The following is a 16,741-nucleotide window of genomic DNA, read 5'->3' on the forward strand; positions in this document are numbered from 1 at the left end:
TGCATGCCTTTCACAGCAATAATGAAGTCACTCACCACAATACCCACCTTTTGGTTCTCAGTACAGACATTTGATAAAAATAGTAGGAGATTGGGATAATGAAGAGCAAGAAGATAAAAGTTGACCTGAAAGCTATGAAATACTTTCAGAGAACATCCTTCTACCATGGAAGGAAAACATTCCCGTGTCTGGGAAACATACAGAAGGATGTGCCTTTCAATGTGTCCCAAAGATGGAGGGAAGGAGGAAAAGGGACGAAGGAAGGGAGGTAGGAATGGAGGAAGAAGGGAATTGAAGGAAGGATGGAAGGAAAGAGGACAGAAAGAACAAAGAAAGGAAGGAAGGAGGAAAGGAAAGGGAGGGCAGAGAAAGCAAAGGAAGGAAGAAATGAAGGAAAGAAAGGAAGAAAGAAATGAAAGAAAGAGGGAAGGAAGGGAGAGGATGGAAGGAAGGAGCAAAGTTTGGGGTGTAGCTGCTTATGCTGTTCCTGCATATCTGAGAATCTGGAGACCTGTCATTAACTGAATACTAATTTTATTCTTTCATAAATAAATAAAAAAAGATCCTTTCTTTCCTCAGAAAATACGGACTAAACATGTTTTGACAGATCCCTTTAGTTCACCCCTGAAAACAGTAGGCACATATTTGCTATTAAAAGGTATCAGAAAGGAACAATTTTTTTTAAGAAATAAAAGCCCTTTCTAAGGTGAGAAACAGTAAGGAGGAGGAAGAGGTTTTAGAGGAGAGGTTTCTAATACTCGCTTTCATCAGAGCTAAAAGCATTTGGTATGATTTGGCTTTTTCCCCCCATTATCTGTACAGTCAGAATTTAATTTAATTTAAATGGCCTTTTGCAGAACATAAAAAGCTTCCACCTAAACTTTGTCTTTCCCTTGGACCCTGAAGAAACCGGCCTCACAAGCACAAAGGTAGCTGCTGCTGCAGCCTTGGAGCCAGCAGGCGGTTTGGGTTTCTAAGAAGGTCTCAGAGCTGCATCCAGCCGAAGAGCCTGCCTTTGCTCAAGAGGCAAGATGGAAAGCAATGGACTTTGGAAGATGGAAAAACCTTGGGATACATGTGCCTGCACCAAATCAGATCTGAAAACAGAATGTTTTCCTCAGTACAGACACAAAACAGCTGCCATAAAAATACTATTTGAAGATAAATTGGAGCACACAACTCCCTCCTGCCAGCCCAGAGGCACACAGTCCTTCACCAGTCCTTTGTGAAAGGTCTGTGGTTACAGGCATGCCTCAGTAATACTGGGGAACTTTCCTGGTGCTTGGAAGCATCAGGATTTTCTAGTTCACGGGCTGAGCAGAAAAGTGAGCATTTACAGCTATATAAACTACATGGAAATATCCAATGAAACCTGTTTCCTCTTTGTAATCTTTGTTTTTGTTTGCTATATGTCTTTGTTTAATACATATAATTGCTAACTAAGTGAAACAGAGTTACACCATCTAGCTGAGCAGTTGCACATACTTGTAAAGAAATGCTGGCATCGGATTACCCAGCCACTCCTTGTAACTGCACCCTTACAAACAATGTATGTACGTCTTTGGCATTGGCGCAGACAGGCAGAGAATTGGTGTTTGCAGTATTCCTCTGGAGTCTCCACTTCGCTCACATCATGGCTGGCTCAGACAAGGCTCCCTGTCTACAAAGTGAAATTTCTGAGCTGCAAAACGGGGCATGAATGTGGGAAAAGGTGACAAGTGTGAGCAAAATGTCACTAAAGCTCATCTGCTTCTTCCTCTGCGTTCTGATTGCACCAAATCTCACAGGTAAATGGCTAAAATATCTTCAGTTGACTTAAGTCAGAAGACAAAGGGATTGTGAGAAAGAAAAAGTTTTTTGTCCTTTTGTTAAACATGCCTCTACAAAACTTAAGCCAAATAGTATGAGGTCAGGTGATCTTGAATTTTAATTCTTGTCTACAATTAGTTCTAGAATAAGCCAATGAGAAAGACAATCCATAAATTCTATGTTCTGCAAGTCAATTCTGAAATCTAAAGGGGAATTTCAGTTTGAAGGAAATTAACTTACTAATGCTGTATTTGTCTCTGCTCTTTTGCTGTTCTGTGAGAAGCTGAACTTTCAGTCCTCTTCTAATGCTGATTTCTTTGAGCACAGGGGATGCCCTGCCTGTGAAGTGGATGCAGGGTCTGAGAGGAAGGGTATAAAGTGTTAATTAATAGCTCAAAAATGTTCACTGAGGGTCTCCTTTACTGTGAGAGGAGGTTGTGCAATTTGTAATCTGCTTCTCCAAGTAAATGCTAGGCTCCAAACACATCTCCTAGAAGGAGTTTGGCCTCAGATCTCCTGACTACACTTCAGTGGTTTTGTGATGGTCAGTCCTCTAGCAAGCAAACATGGCTTGCCAGTGTGCTCGGATTTTGCTCAGTTCTGTCTTTCTAAATGTGCCATCTTAGCTCCTGAATTCAGGTTGTGTCTTGCTCCATTTTGTTCTTTGCCTCAGAAAAAAAATAATTTTATAGCTTCCTTGGCCAGCAAAACACTTTGGATCATGATTTATAGTTTTTAGTTGCTAGGTATGGAAAGCACTGACTCAGCGCCAGTTGCATACGCTCTGAAAGTTTATTCTGTGGAATAGGGAAGATTATGACAAATGTTTTTTAAAAGATGGCAAAGCTGGGCAACTACTCTTTAAAGAAATTTGGTTTTATTTTTACTGTATTTTTGTTTAAGGCCTGGCTAGTTGTGTGATGTTTCCGCACAGGAGCAATGTTGCGTGTGTGTAGTGACTGCCAGCCTTGCTCAGCCGCATACTCATCCACTTTTGTCTTCTACACTGTGACAGACAGTAGGAGAGAAAAGTGGGATAGCTTGCACTGTGTCCCCTATTCTCTTGGCCTTGACTTGAAATATGAAAATTTGTGTCCTAGTCTCTCTTTTGAGCAAAGAACATGTTTTGATTGAATGTTTACATCTAAATCTGCCCCTGTGGTTGCGCAGAGCAGACACCAGGTTAGAAGACAGTGTTGTTCCCATCTAGCACAGGAGTCCAGGCTTTGTATCCCGGGTGCTGGGGAGAAAAACAGGCAAGGGGGTATGTACTAGGGTCTTGCCTTTTGCAGTCAGGTTGTGCTATCAGCAAATGAGGGAGGGGATGTTCCCAGAGCCTTCAGGTTAGAGTTATAGCCAAAGAGATTGTTCAGCATAATTTATTATTGTTGTCTAAAATGCTATGTTTCTAGGAGTTAAAGACCTATGGCTTTCATTCTCACCATTTAGCTTACAAAGAAATTCCTTTAGCTTTTTGGGGTATTACAGACATTACTCTATTTTCTCGTCACCTATATTTTGAGTTCAGAATTCCCTTGTCTCTTTCCCCTTCACTGAAATTTCCTCAAATGCAGAGAGGCAGTCCATGCTCAAAGATACAAGAAGCTGGTGACATTGTTGTCCTCCAGGTTAGAAAAAGGAGATTAAATGGTACAATGCTTGGGATTGGGTACAATGCTTGGGTACAATGCTTATTAGCACAGCAGTAAGGAAAGATTTCTCAGTCCTGTATATAAAATTTTAAGGGGCATGCCAGAAAAAGCACAGATGAGGGAAAGCACTTCTGAACACTATGCATCACTGATTCTGGAGTTACTGTTTCTTCTTGTGTTTGTTGAGCCTCTGAAAGGAGAAGCTATTATGAATAAAGAGGTAATTTTATTAATATTTTTGCAGTGTTCACTTACATTTAGCAGTAAGTAGTGGTGATAGTAGTGATGAAGTGACAGCAAGTAATGATGAAGTAGTAGTGATGAAATATTATTGTGTTCTTTATTCACAGAGAAAAATGAGTATCAAAATCTATCCCAGAGTAATGGAATTTTATCAGGGTTTATTTAAGGCATTTTAAACTGAAAAGTAAGACAGACAAATGTACTGGACTTGATCATGAAAATGTTTCTTTTTTATAATCGTAGATTCTTTAAGTTTAACACAAAGAGGAGAAAAACGTTAAACAAGAGAAGTCATCACCATTCTAAATGGAAATCCATTCTTTGTGTAACAAATGAAATGGAATATACTGCTGATAGGGTAGGAGGCAAAAATGCTATTTACAGAGAAAATCTGGACATGTCTTTTCTTTGGCATGACTGGAGATGTCAGGGTAAGAGTCAGTACCCTGGCTTGAAAGACTGTACTTTGGCTTTTCCTGTGAGGCTATTTACATACTGCTTGTGAATCCAAAATCAAATGGAAGTGGTTTGCAGCCCCGGGCTAACAGCCTTGTGGGTCCTGCCTGCTCTCTCTGTCAAGTTGTCTCCTGCACTTTATATGATTGTTGTTTCTTTTCCCTTCAAAATGCATAGACCAGAGTTAATGGAGTATTTTAGTACTGAAACAACATACTTCACTGTTTATACTTGGTGCTTTCCCTGTTTATATAACCTAGAATTGTCTCTTCTCCCAGTGTTAAACATGTATTTGCTTACAAATGTTTTTGTGGGCTGTGGCAACAGATGGATTGGAGAAACCATGAATATAATTTGTTTGGATATGACACAGGATACGTTAGGTCTAGATCAACAGTATTTTGGAAGAGCATGAACCTCTCTTCCAAACTACAGCTTTCAGCATGGCTCTGGGTCCCAGGCAGAAAGCAGGGAAGTGCATCATTGCTTTTATTGCTCAGGGACCCCATTTAATTTGTGCACTGGATGAAAAAATCTCAAGTTTTAGCTTTACGCCTTTTTGATTCAGTCCTGAGGGCTGTCCACTGTGTTTGTAGTAGGGCACGGTTATGCAGTTACAAACATCTCTGTACATACAATCAAGTGAGACATACTAAAGCTGAATCATAAGTTTCACTTTAGTGTATTTATTATTTAATTATTTAACCTTGCAAGCACAAAATCTTATCATTTTTACATGTAACAGCTACAGACACATATATATGTATACTTATGCCCACACAGATATCTGTTTCTATATTCTTTGACTATGAAAGGTAAAGAATATCTTTCTTTAGGGGTGCAGTTCCCTTCATCTCAGGGCAGATGTCCAAACTAGTGCACCATTCATGTGAACTATGTGTCCATAACACTATACCCCACCACCATCATCTTATCTGCAGTGCTGGAGACTTAATTTCCTGACACTAAAGTGCAAACACTCCATAGCACTGAATGAATAGCTGCTGTGCGCTATGGCTTTGCCACACAAGGTATGTGGCCCTGTAAAAATCAGCAAATATGCTCTTTAGATAACACACATGAGTATTAGGTTTTTATATATCTTATTTTTCTTGGAGAAGAGTTCTTACGAGTAGCAGAATTTGTGCCCATCCTGAATCTATTAATATCAAAAGAAACTTAAATCACTAATCTCCATTTTTATAGAGACACATACATTGTCATTAGGCCCAGGGTTTTTCCTAATGAAGGGAAGAAAGAAACCTTAGTGCCTGTATACAAACTTTTGTGGTTCAGCTGAAGTGAGGTGACAGGTCTCACTGCACCAATAGAGGAGTCACTGGTTTTGCCAGCAAACCAGGAAAACAGTGTACTAAGCTAAGCATAGCCAGGAAATGAAGATTGATCTCAACCAGACACTAAACAATCTTTGGGCCATTAAAAGATATATAGTCCAATTCAGAACTATCTTCTTCTTTTAAAATTGGTTTCTAGACAGTTTAATAAGATAGGGTTCGTTCAGTACTGTTGAATACAAAAAAATATATATCCAAAAAATCCTAAAGTCAAGGTCTTAAAAGATTAGGAAGACTCCAGTGCAGTTCACCCCTGTTCAGACCTGGAACATCATTGTGTGCATGAGTCATGTGGAAAAACTAGTGTCTGATCATGTAACTGAAGTGTGTTACGTAATTCATGCACTTAGGTATGCCAACTCCCAAAATTAACATGGGAACCAAGAGTACAAGGAAAAGTAGTAGCAAACAATCTAAACATTGAGAAGCATGGAGAATACAAGAGACCAAATGGGTGGTTGAGCTGCACAGTGAAGGTCAATACGGACTTTTTTTTTTTAAAGACAAAAAGTGCCTTGACAGTAGTATGGACCTCCAACTGGACAGAAGCGATAGAACTGCTGATAGGGCAGGCAGTGACTCTCCCGCTATCTAAATGGCAAGGAAGAAAGCTTCTCATCCCATAGATATCTGACTTTTAGCTTAAAGAACGGCCGAGCATTGTGTCAACAGATCCATGTAACTTATGCCAAAGAATCATAAAAGGGTTGGCATCAAGGTTCTCCACGTCATTAGTGATTTTATAAAGATATTAATACAGGGAATATTCTAAGGGCAGAAAGAAGGCCAATCTTGTTCCAATGCTTTAAAAGAATAATTATCATTAAAACATTGCTCATGGACTTGTCAACCTGGTTTTGATCCTGGGTAGAACAACTGACATTAACTGGTTAACTTTGTAAACACAGCTTAAAAGAAGTCACCTTCTTTTAATGACAGTTAAAGACTAATGGAATATAGACCTTGTTAAGTGACATAGATGTAATTAAAAAAAAAATAATGAGGAAATAGTCTTTAGGTAACATAGATATATTGTGATAGAACAGGTACCTTGTTTCTGGGAGAGTGTTGAAATGGCCACTGCTACACTGGGTTGGTTGAAACCACTCCATCCATTCCTCTCTTCCAGTTGTTCCTTGGGAACCATTCCCTGCTGAGCAGAGAGAACGTAATTTTCTTGGGACTGGAAAGTAGCAGAATAGAGATAAGTCTGTTCCCATAGCGTAGTGCAGGATGTGCCCATGGGGAATCCTGCCTTCTGTGCTCTGGTCTGAAAACTGCTAAGGATTTTACATTAAGATGCCATAGGATAAAATTAACTAAGCTGTAGGTACCATCCCATACTTATGCTTTGACGATCTCAGAGTAATGTAATAATTTCATTTATAGTTCATTGAATAAGTTTATTCTGTTAAGAGGTACTTTGATTACAGCCTACAAGCGCTTACATTATTAGAATCCTGCAACATGAAAAAAGCTGTGCCAGAGCTAGGATCTTCTACAGCATCCAGTCCAGTCAAGGCAGGAAAAAAATAGCACATTTCTAACCATGACATCCATTAGAACAGTCTATAGAGTGCAATAGAGTATCTGTTACTTGACTTCATTAAACCGAATTGGATGGCTTTATAAAAGCTTGACCTTTTCTCACTGTTTTACTGATACAATGAAAAACTCTGAAAGAATGAAAAGGCATGCTTTGCCTTTCTGTAAGCAGTGCCAGCCTAACTGCTCTGTCATTTGCTCTTTGGTTGTCATTTCTTCTCTGTAAAACATTTCCAAACACTGAAGTGAGAGTAGTGAAATGAAGAGTCTATTTCTGATGCAAAACACAGTTTTGCATTATTCTTCTAAGCTTTTTTCTAGTACATTTATATACCTTTTTTCTTTGTTTTTTTTCTTTTGCTGGGAATTTTAGGTGAAGATGCTTTGTTGCCAGCACCTCAGAATATCTCTATTCTTTCTACCAACATGAAACACTTCTTAACTTGGAGTCCTGTGATCGTCCAGGGAGAAACTGTGAGATACTCTGTTGAGTTTCAGGGGTAACTTCTGGTTTTTTTCTTCTTTGCTCTTTGAACACTGTTTACTTAGACTTAAAATCCTGCACTGTTTGGATGTCTTGAGCACTATTCAGCTCACAGGCATAAGAGAAGTTTGATACTCCAGCACTGTTGATCACAAGTAGGGGGAAAAAGTCTTTTTGCTCCAATTCTGAGACCGTTTACAGGTTAATAGATACATGTGTAATCCAAGGTGTGCATTAAGCCCATATATGAAAACTGTTACTCTCCAAAGAATTAAAAAGTTAGGAAGTTTAGCAAGTTTATTTAGAAGAGGAAAGAGAAAACATTTGAGATTTATTAGGAGTTAAGCTTTTAAACATTTAACACACATTACAGTAGGTTTCTGATACATCTTGAGCTATGACTTGTATCACAGTATGGCTTTGGAATTCTGGTTTACCAGGGATGATTAAGTCAAGTGAGTGGGCAGGATCTGATGCATCAACACTGCGTTGGCTATCCCCACCTCCTACAATATCATGCTGCATTTGGCTCATGAACAAGCTGGCTCAGGGAGATTTTCTCTACATAAGATCTAAAACACACCCATACTGTTTTCATACACTCCTGGTATTCCAGCCCCAATGTATCCCAGTACTGGTTTTACCTGGAAAGAACTAGAAAGCAGCCTTAGCCCATGTCACAGATATACCTCCTATCAGACTGTTGCCTGTCTGTTTTCTTTTCCTCTCCACAGGGAGTATGAACGAGAGTACGCCAATGAGAGCTGGATTCCCATCTGTGAATGTTCACTCATCACAGCCACAGTGTGTAACATCACAGAGGATATCTCAGCCACTGTGGCCTATAACCTGCGTGTAAGGGCAGACGTTGGTGCTAGAAGATCAGAGTGGGGCACCCTGAAAGGTTTCTTCAATCGCATCACAAGTGAGTCCTGCTATTTGGCTTAAGCTTCATTGGTCGTGTTAATTTCTTGGACTTCAGTGCTGAGGGATTGCTCACATGCATGTTTGTGTACTGTGCATGTCACACAAAGCCCGTAAGCACACAGAGTACATCGTACTTCTCAGCTCCTCTCATGCTGGGTTGGGATGTTTCACTCTTAGACAGCCATGCTGTGTTCTTGGACATGAGTTCCTCCTGAGGCAGGGCCAAATTTACCAGGGCTTGAATTTCAAGGACTTCAAAGATAGGTAAGAAGACTCCAGGCATTTCTTTTGGCAATTTGGCCACTCTTGCCCCTGATTTCAAAGAGTTCTGATCAATCAGGGTTGCTGTCAGTGCTCCATCTAATCCGTGTCATCTAGTCACTTCTGAGGGTCCAGAACCTGATCCTATGGAAGCGCTTACTCTAGAAAACAGCCATGTCACCCTCTATCTGCCTCATGCTGTCCTGGAAGTCCTGATCCCTTCCAGGCACAATTTCTTCCTCCCATGTTGTCAGATAGACAAAGTAACCTCAGAAGAGGAAAGAAAAATGGAAACCGTAGCATTGCTGCAGTCCTAGCAATGCAGGGTATTTTCTCCATACCATTCCAACTCCTGCAAAGCTTGAGGTCCAGCTCAACCCAAGGATCAAGTTGCAGCCTAAAATTAGCATACTATTTCCAGTGTTCCTCTGGAATCATTACCTCTGGTTCTCTGCCATGTAGTCAACTGCTTTCAGCAATAAAAACTGTGGTGAAAAACCTCTGTTGAGGTCACTATTAGAGTGCAACTCTCAGTCTGGGATGGGCAGCAGTCATCAGTTCTACCCAGGGAAGGAATTGCGTGTCCAAGGCCAGAGTTGACCCTATCTTAAACCTTCATCCATCATTGGAAGTTAGCTACTACTTCATGAGTGAGCAGTCCTCACTCATACAGAGCACTTAGTCAAAGTAGCACCATCAGAAGTGCCACCTAAGTGTGTGAGTATGTCTCTTGGTGTGGAAGTGTTTTCTAGATAGTGCTTTAGATGAAAAATCATTCCCTTTTGCAGGAGCTATGGTGGCACAGAGTTGAGACATGAAAAATCCTTCCCTTTTCCAGCAGCTATGGTGGTACAGAGTTGAGCCACAGACCACACTGCTAGGCAGAGATACAGGAAGGATATTCCTTAGCTTGACCCTCTTCATGAAGAAAAGCAGCAACTTTCTCATGGCACAGTGAAGTATTTGACAGCTTGGTCCTGTGTCTTAGAGACCTCAATACAATCCTTAGCCAGGCTAAGCTGTGAAAGTTCAGAGGATACAGCTTGCAACAGGCTGCAGTGTGAATATGCATATATGGACAAACGTTTAAAGGAGGAGGAAGAAAAGTCACTGTAAGTTCTTGTACTTACGCATTTTTACTTCTCGCTTTCCCTTGTCTCTGCTTTTGCACCTCTTAGGAAACCTGTCACTGAGTCTGAGAGGAACTAAGGAGTTCAAAGCACAGCCCACAGGTTCTGTATGTGGTTCGTAGACAGTCAGGGCACCAGCACAGCCCACAGTACTTCTAGACTATAAAAGCTCCAGTGTCAAAGCTCTTGGTGTAGATACACACAAAGTATGATAACACATGGAAAACACTTTTAAAAGATCTTCCTAAAACTAACAATTTAGTCAGTCTTACTTCTTCATTTATCAAAATTCAGATAGTTAGTTGGTATCCAGTGTGCCAGCACAGAGATAAATATAAATGCTCCTGTTTGGTTAGTAGTTGCATCTTGCAATGTCCATTTGTTAATACATTAGCCCAAGATTTATTTTTAACCTCCAAATGATGTTATCGCTTTTTTTTTATTTTGAGACATCATGTTAAGCAGATTCTCAGCTTTTAATTTAGAATTATAAAGTAGTTTTCCAGACTTCCCATTTGTGGCATACTCATCATGAACTCATGAACACTCATCATGGATTTTATGTTTTCATATTGCTCAGTATTCATGGCAATTCACTGGATGTAAGAGAAAATTCTATTAAGAACATCTCTTCCCTATGTTCCTATACATTGCTCTCCTTCCTTTCTTGAAAGCAAGGAGGTTGAAACCAGTTTCAGCTACAACAGGGTGGTAAAGAATGGCATAGATAAGTAGCGCAAATATGGTCTCTGTGCTGCCTTGGTTCCCAATTCTCAAATGTACAGCATGTAGTTTCATCCATGCTTGGTTGATTCTGTTTGTTTCACTAATATTTCTCAGACTGAACCAAGCTTTGAATATCAAAGTAAGCATGAAGCAAATCACCTACAGATTTACTTGCATACATTTACAAAAACTTAAGTCACAGCAGGTCATCCGCCCAAGTCTAGCCAAGACCATGTAGATACTAAAAGAAAATCAGGATTCATGTGAACTGCCAGAGTTATACTGAGGCTCATACTGAGGATCATTCTGAGGCTTTTTCCTTCACCTTTGAATAACTGCCAAAATTCCCATGAAGAAGCAGTGGTTTCACAGCTCCTGTTCTGTATGTTAGTGCTAAGCTAATGCCCAGGAGCAGAAGAACTGGCCTGATCTGGTGTCTCAACTTCTGGTCGCCCAGCTGGTTCTGCTGCTGTTGATCACACAGGACTCTCAGGCCAGACACTTCCTCCACTGGACATAATTCAAAACCTTTCAAGTTCTGTGCAACTCAGCTATTGCCAAACTCCTGTTTGCAATGCCAGTTATGGTCCTCCTCCTGCTCCAAGTCTGCTACAATATCTAGATATACTGGGAGGTAGGGCAGAGAGAAGTTTCTGCCCCACTGAATCAACCAGCTGTTATTCCAGATTGATGTTACTGTGCTCATGATGGCAGCTTCACTTCCTCTCCTAGCTGGGAAAGGGAAGACAATTTTTAAGGGTTGCCTCTGGTGTGATAATGGTGCTCTCTCTGTGTTGGCAGCTTCCCTGACCCCACCTCTGATGAAGGTCATAACAGATGGGTATCATTTACTAGTGGAGCTGGAAGACATGGGGCCTGCCTTTCAGTTCTGTGTTCTCTATTGGAAGAAGGGCCAGGAGAGTAGGGTGAGTTTTACCCTTGGGTTTTGGGCAATAACAGAGAGTGCACATACTTAGAGTGAAAGCATACAGACATTGCCCAGGGCCTGTTTGCCAGTCCAAGCTCCTGCTGTGAGGCTGGAGGACCTGCCTGGAGTCAACCATGGAGAAGTTTGTCTGTTCTTTCCACATTTCCTTCTCCGGGAAGAGGAATCAGGGGAATCCCCTCAGGGACCTCAACTATTGAAAGAAACCAGAAGTCAGGAAATGAAGGTGTTTATGCTGACCTTCTTCTTTGAACATCATCTGCTTTACTCAGACTGAGATTAAGGTGTCACACTGAGGTGCTGACAAAGTTCTCTCAGTTTTTTGTAAAGCAGCTTGCCTGTGACAGTGAGCTGTAACTTGCTTAGCTGAGGGCATTGCTTACACCTGGGTAATACTGAAGCAGTGACAATTTGTGTTCCATTCAGGTCCTTCTGTTTTCACTAGACATCACTTTTATTTTTTTCTTCTGGGAACTTCATGCTTCCATAGCACCTAAGAACATAAAAGCGTGAAAGCAGCCATATAAAGTCAGAGCATGGGACCATCAAAGCCAGTATCTTCTCTCTGCCTGTGGGCAATGGAGATGACCGAGGAAGGTAATAAGGAGAGGGCCCGTGTGTAATTACACTTAGATTATTTTCTGAGATTTCAGAGACACAGGTGCAGGGAATTCCTGAGCCAGAACTGGTGTCATTAATAGCCCGTGATGAATTTTTGTTCAAGCCATGTAAACTTTAGCCTGTACAACTTCCTGTAGTCAGGAGTTCTGCAGCTTAACTGTTGTGCAGTCTAAATCTTGGTTTAGGAGAGAGAGAACAGTTATTTCCTATTCACTTTCCCCACCACTCTAATAGTTTTATATTGTGTGTCTCTTTCCAGGCCAAGGACTCCCAGCCTACTTAGCTGTTCCCTATGGAAGCCCTTCCAGCTCTTTTTGTCTTTACCAAGGTGGGCAGGGAGTAGACCTTCATAGTTGAAGGTGCAGGAGCACTATTGGTTAGCACCATAGAACAAAACATGTCTTCACATTCTTTTCTTTTCCCAGCAATTGTTAACATGTGTGACTAACACAGAGCTGACTATTCCATGCAACCTGAACCCCAAGTTCCTGTTTCTGATGGGGATGCTCGACTTAAGGTCAAGTCACTGACTGTGTAAAAATGAAGAGGAAAAATTCTCATGAGCATCATTTCACATTTATCTGTGTTGAATTTCATTTGTCATTTTATTACAAGGTCCTCCTGCAGTTCTGCACAGTTGGCTGTCATCTTTACTATTCTGAAGTGGTTTTTTGGTATTATTAGCATATACCAGTTTTCATTTTTCTTCCAGACCATCTGCAGTAATACAGTGGTGAGCACAGATCTGCATGGGTCTCCACCATGACCTCCTTCCACTCCGAGAAAGGATTAGCAATTTAACCATACAAAAGTCTGTCTTCTATCAAGAAGCAGCAGGAGCAGGGCTGCTCTCTATGAGCCAGGAGCCAGGAGCCAAGGGTGATCCCAGTGCAAGCAGTGCCCTCCCCAATGAGGCCCAGACCCACAAGGTCTGACCACAGTGGGCAGAACCAGGTACTGGTAACAGGGTCCATCGGCAGTCCCAGACAAGGCAAGCAATGAACCAGGCCCAGGTTCCATACAGGGACCCCAGCCAGGAGCAAAAGGGAGACAGGACCAGAGACAGGGCTGGAGGACAAGGCTGCAATGTACTTAACCAAGGGTCCATCTAGGAGACAAGCTACATACAACGTAGGTCCAAGGTCCATCCTGGAGACAGGTCTGGAGGCACGCACACCTCCAGCATAGCTCAGACAGGAACTGAGGGTCCTGGGCTGAGCTTCAATGGGGCTCCTGGGCCATGGACAAGAGGGGGAAGTTGGGGGGGGGGGGGGGGGAGGCAGGGCTGGTCAGGGCCATTGCAGCCTCATTAGTGCACTCAGAGCTCCGATGCCTTTGTATCTCGTGGCTGTTAGTTTAATAGGCTTTTGAAATAGATCTTCTTGACTACCTTTTTGAAATCCAAGTAAACGAGATCAACCTTGTCCATGACCTTTCTGACACCTTAGAAAGAATAATATAGGTTTGTGTCTGGTTTCCTTTTACAAATGAAATGTTAACTCTTCTTCAGTATATGATATTAATCACCTAAACATTAATTCCAAACTTCAGAATGGTTTCTACCAACTGGACTGTCACAAGCATCAGGTTTGCTGGTCAGTACATGTCCAGTTCTCTGCTGGGACTTTTTAAATTTTTTTTTTAATAATTGTCACATTTGACATGTCTGATTTGAGGTTTTTGCAAGAGGTTACACACCCCAGGCAGTCATTGACCTGATTTTGTCCTTGAAATCTTTTCAAACTAATGGCCCTCAAGATCACGTTTCTGTGGAGAAGGATATTTTGATGGAGAGAAGGACTTGCCCTGCCAGGAGAGCCCTACTGGCTTCTTGGAGGTGTCTGTACGTGTGTGATGCTGGATGCTGATCAGGCCTGCTGTGAGCGCAGGCTTTGCATCTGCAACACAGCAAGAATTAGGAGCAACTAGCTAATTGTTACCTGTCCTCTCATGACTGGTGAGACTGGGAATAGCAACTTCATTTTGCTAGCAGTTAATGGAGTCCTATTTATTGCAAGAAAATAATGTACTGGTGTTCATATGCTGTTTAAGGGTTGCTGAAGTGTGTTACAGTTGCACACACCAAATTCACTTGCTCCTCACTAGCCCAGTGCGTCCCCTCTCTGTGCTCCAGAGTCATGGCCCAGGTCTCACACCCCTATCACAGCATGATTCTGGCACTCCTATCATATCATGCTAGCACAGGCATGATTTTGGCATCCCAGCAAAAACTCAGATCAGTCGAGACCTTACTCAGTCATCAAGCCCTTACACCAGGGGAGTAGGTCATGGTCTAGTGTTGTGGCCCAGCATCACCATTATGCCTCTTTGACTCACATCTCTTTCTTTCCATCCCCTCCTACACTTCCAGACATGTGTGGTCTCATTCTGCACTCCCCTGTGCTTCCTTGTCTGCTGCCTTTCTCCCTCTCTTATTCACACAATCCTCTCTGACACCTCCTGCTCCTATTATTTTCCTTCCTTTTCTCCTTGTAAAGTCTGGGCTAGCATCATGTTAAGACTCCTGTTCTCAATTAGGTCCTTGCCTTATGTTCTGATGCTCTCTCTCCTGGGCCTGTGGCAGATGCAACAGAAGGTGGTGAAAGAGGTCAACTCTGTGGTTCACCTGGACACCATGGAGGCAGGATCTGACTATTGTGTAAAAGCTCAGACATACGTCGAGGCAATCAACAGAAGCAGCAGCTTCAGCCAGACGCAGTGTGTGAGGGCACAAGGTAACAGCCAGCCTTCCTTCCTACTCCCCTCATGTAGTCATGCCCAAGAAAGATAGCTCACAGCTCTTTTTTGTTTCCACCCAATATCTCCTGTCTTGTTTGTGAATGTGCTGCCTGTTTGTTCCTTGGGGGAGGTAAAAAAAGGAAGACTCAGGAGTGCAGCTGCCTACACTGGCACTTGTATCCTTCCCTAGAGTGTGCCAACAAAGGATCTCACCAGGGTGGGTGGGAAGAGCAGCTGCAGAGGGTGCAGGCTGACTGCATTGAGTGGTTTGTCCTCACAGTCTCTGAGAAGTTTTGCTGCTTCTGTGTTTCTAGGTGGCAGATCCGTGTGGCTGGTTACCGCCCTCATCTCCTCTGCTGGCTTTGCTGTGGCTGCTTTGACCCTGCCTTTCCTTACCTGGAAAACAAGTAAAATCTTTCAATATTCCTGCTGCCCTGTTGCTGTCCTGCCAGAAACACTGGTAACTTTTTTTACTGTGTTTTATTGGTTTTTAGGGTGCTGGGTATTCACAGGAGCATGGGGCAGGCAGAAAAAGCAGACACATGCATAGGAAGCCTTGCTCACTCCAGTGTGATGAGCTGAGCTGCAGGGGTCAAGCAGCCCACATGAGTTGGCTGCACGGCTGTCACTGCCTTCGGCCTAGAGCCCTGAAGAGGGAAGATGCTCCTGGTGCCTGTGGGGAAGCAGCTTGGGAGGCATGGACTGACCCTGCCTGACCAGCTGCTCCCTGAACAAAACAGCTGTGTCATTGGCAACACTGGTCCATGTCCCCTGGTACCAGAACTGAGCTTCTCAACTCCTTGGTGAGGAGAAACCAATAATCAAAAGCAGCCTCTTTTCTCGCTCACTCAGGAGCAGTATGTTTAAGTCAGTAGCTTAAATGTGCTGTCCAGTTCAAGTGAGAATGCAGGCAGCAGCTTTTGTGGCTGTGGGTTCCTGAGCACTGGGTCTCTGGGCAGTTGTGGCAGGAAGTTGTGATGGGAAGAACAGTTTGTGGGGAAAAGTAGAAGGCAGCCAGAATAGCTCATCAGCCTGAGGGTGTTTGAGTGACTGCATTTGTTTTACAGAAAGTATCAGAGGCGCCCACCCAGCTGATACTGTGTGGCAGTGAAGCAGCTGAGCAATGTGACCTGATGGTGCGTGTGATGCCCTCAGAAGAAGTTCTCCAACTGTGGATTCAAGAAACACTTTAGAGCATCCCAGAGAAAAACAGCCTGTGGAAACAGATCTAAGCAGAGCTGGAAGATTGTGCCCCAGCCACTTTCCTCAGAGTGCCAACAAGTAACATTGTTTTCTAAAAGCTGCTGCAAACCAAAGGTGTTGTGTGTGATGAGCACGTGACCTGCTCTGGTCCTCTTTGTAGCATCTTCATCCATCTACATAAAAAGCAAGTAAAGGTCACAGGTGACAACTGCCAGTTCTATACTTTCCCTTCATATCCATACCCATATCCAGACATGAGTTAACTCATGTTCCCTTTACCTCTGTCAGCCACATTGATGGTCCCAAGGCAGAGCCCATGCTTCAGCCACCGGGATTTCAGCAGAGCAATAAATGTAGAGCGCAGTCCCTTAGTTCCAAACCATTTCAGCCTCAGTATTTTTGCCTCAGTATTTTTAAAAGAAATTAAGCAGCCAGTAAGAGCTTCTTATGTGGCTAAACCAGCTGGAATGAGCAGGAAAAAAATTGCTTTCAGGCCTGCAGGCCCTGACCTGTGGTTACACTCATTGAAAAGGATGTTGACAGTGACTGGACGCAACATAATAATTTGCTGTATGTGACACAACCATGTATGGTGCCAACAAAACTTACAGACAGCGCCATGAGGGATGGCTGGGTTTCACCAG

The 16,741-nt window shown here is 42.6% G+C and overlaps 1 protein-coding gene across 1 annotated transcript; it reads left to right on the plus strand.

Annotated features, from left to right (window-relative positions):
- The first annotated feature begins 1,699 nt into the window (after positions 1-1,699).
- Positions 1,700-16,184, plus strand: IL20RB (interleukin 20 receptor subunit beta). Its single transcript, XM_075514670.1, has 7 exons — positions 1,700-1,785; positions 7,423-7,560; positions 8,279-8,469; positions 11,390-11,514; positions 14,740-14,890; positions 15,209-15,354; positions 15,962-16,184. Exons 1-7 carry the CDS (start codon positions 1,700-1,702, stop codon positions 16,085-16,087), a joined length of 963 nt encoding a protein of 320 aa, XP_075370785.1. The 3' UTR covers positions 16,088-16,184.
- Positions 16,185-16,741: the final 557 nt, after the last annotated feature.

This window comes from Mycteria americana, chromosome 12, assembly GCF_035582795.1.
Source record: "Mycteria americana isolate JAX WOST 10 ecotype Jacksonville Zoo and Gardens chromosome 12, USCA_MyAme_1.0, whole genome shotgun sequence".
NCBI classification, from domain to species: Eukaryota; Metazoa; Chordata; class Aves; order Ciconiiformes; family Ciconiidae; genus Mycteria; species Mycteria americana.

Coding starts and splice junctions, on each gene's coding strand:
- IL20RB (XM_075514670.1), top strand. CDS start 1,700: ATGTGGGAAAAGGTGACAAGTGTGAGCAAAATGTCACTAAAGCTCATC. Junction 14,891..15,208: donor GCAGTGTGTGAGGGCACAAG/GTAACAGCCAGC, acceptor CTGTGTTTCTAG/GTGGCAGATCCGTGTGGCTG. Junction 15,355..15,961: donor CTGTCCTGCCAGAAACACTG/GTAACTTTTTTT, acceptor TTTGTTTTACAG/AAAGTATCAGAGGCGCCCAC.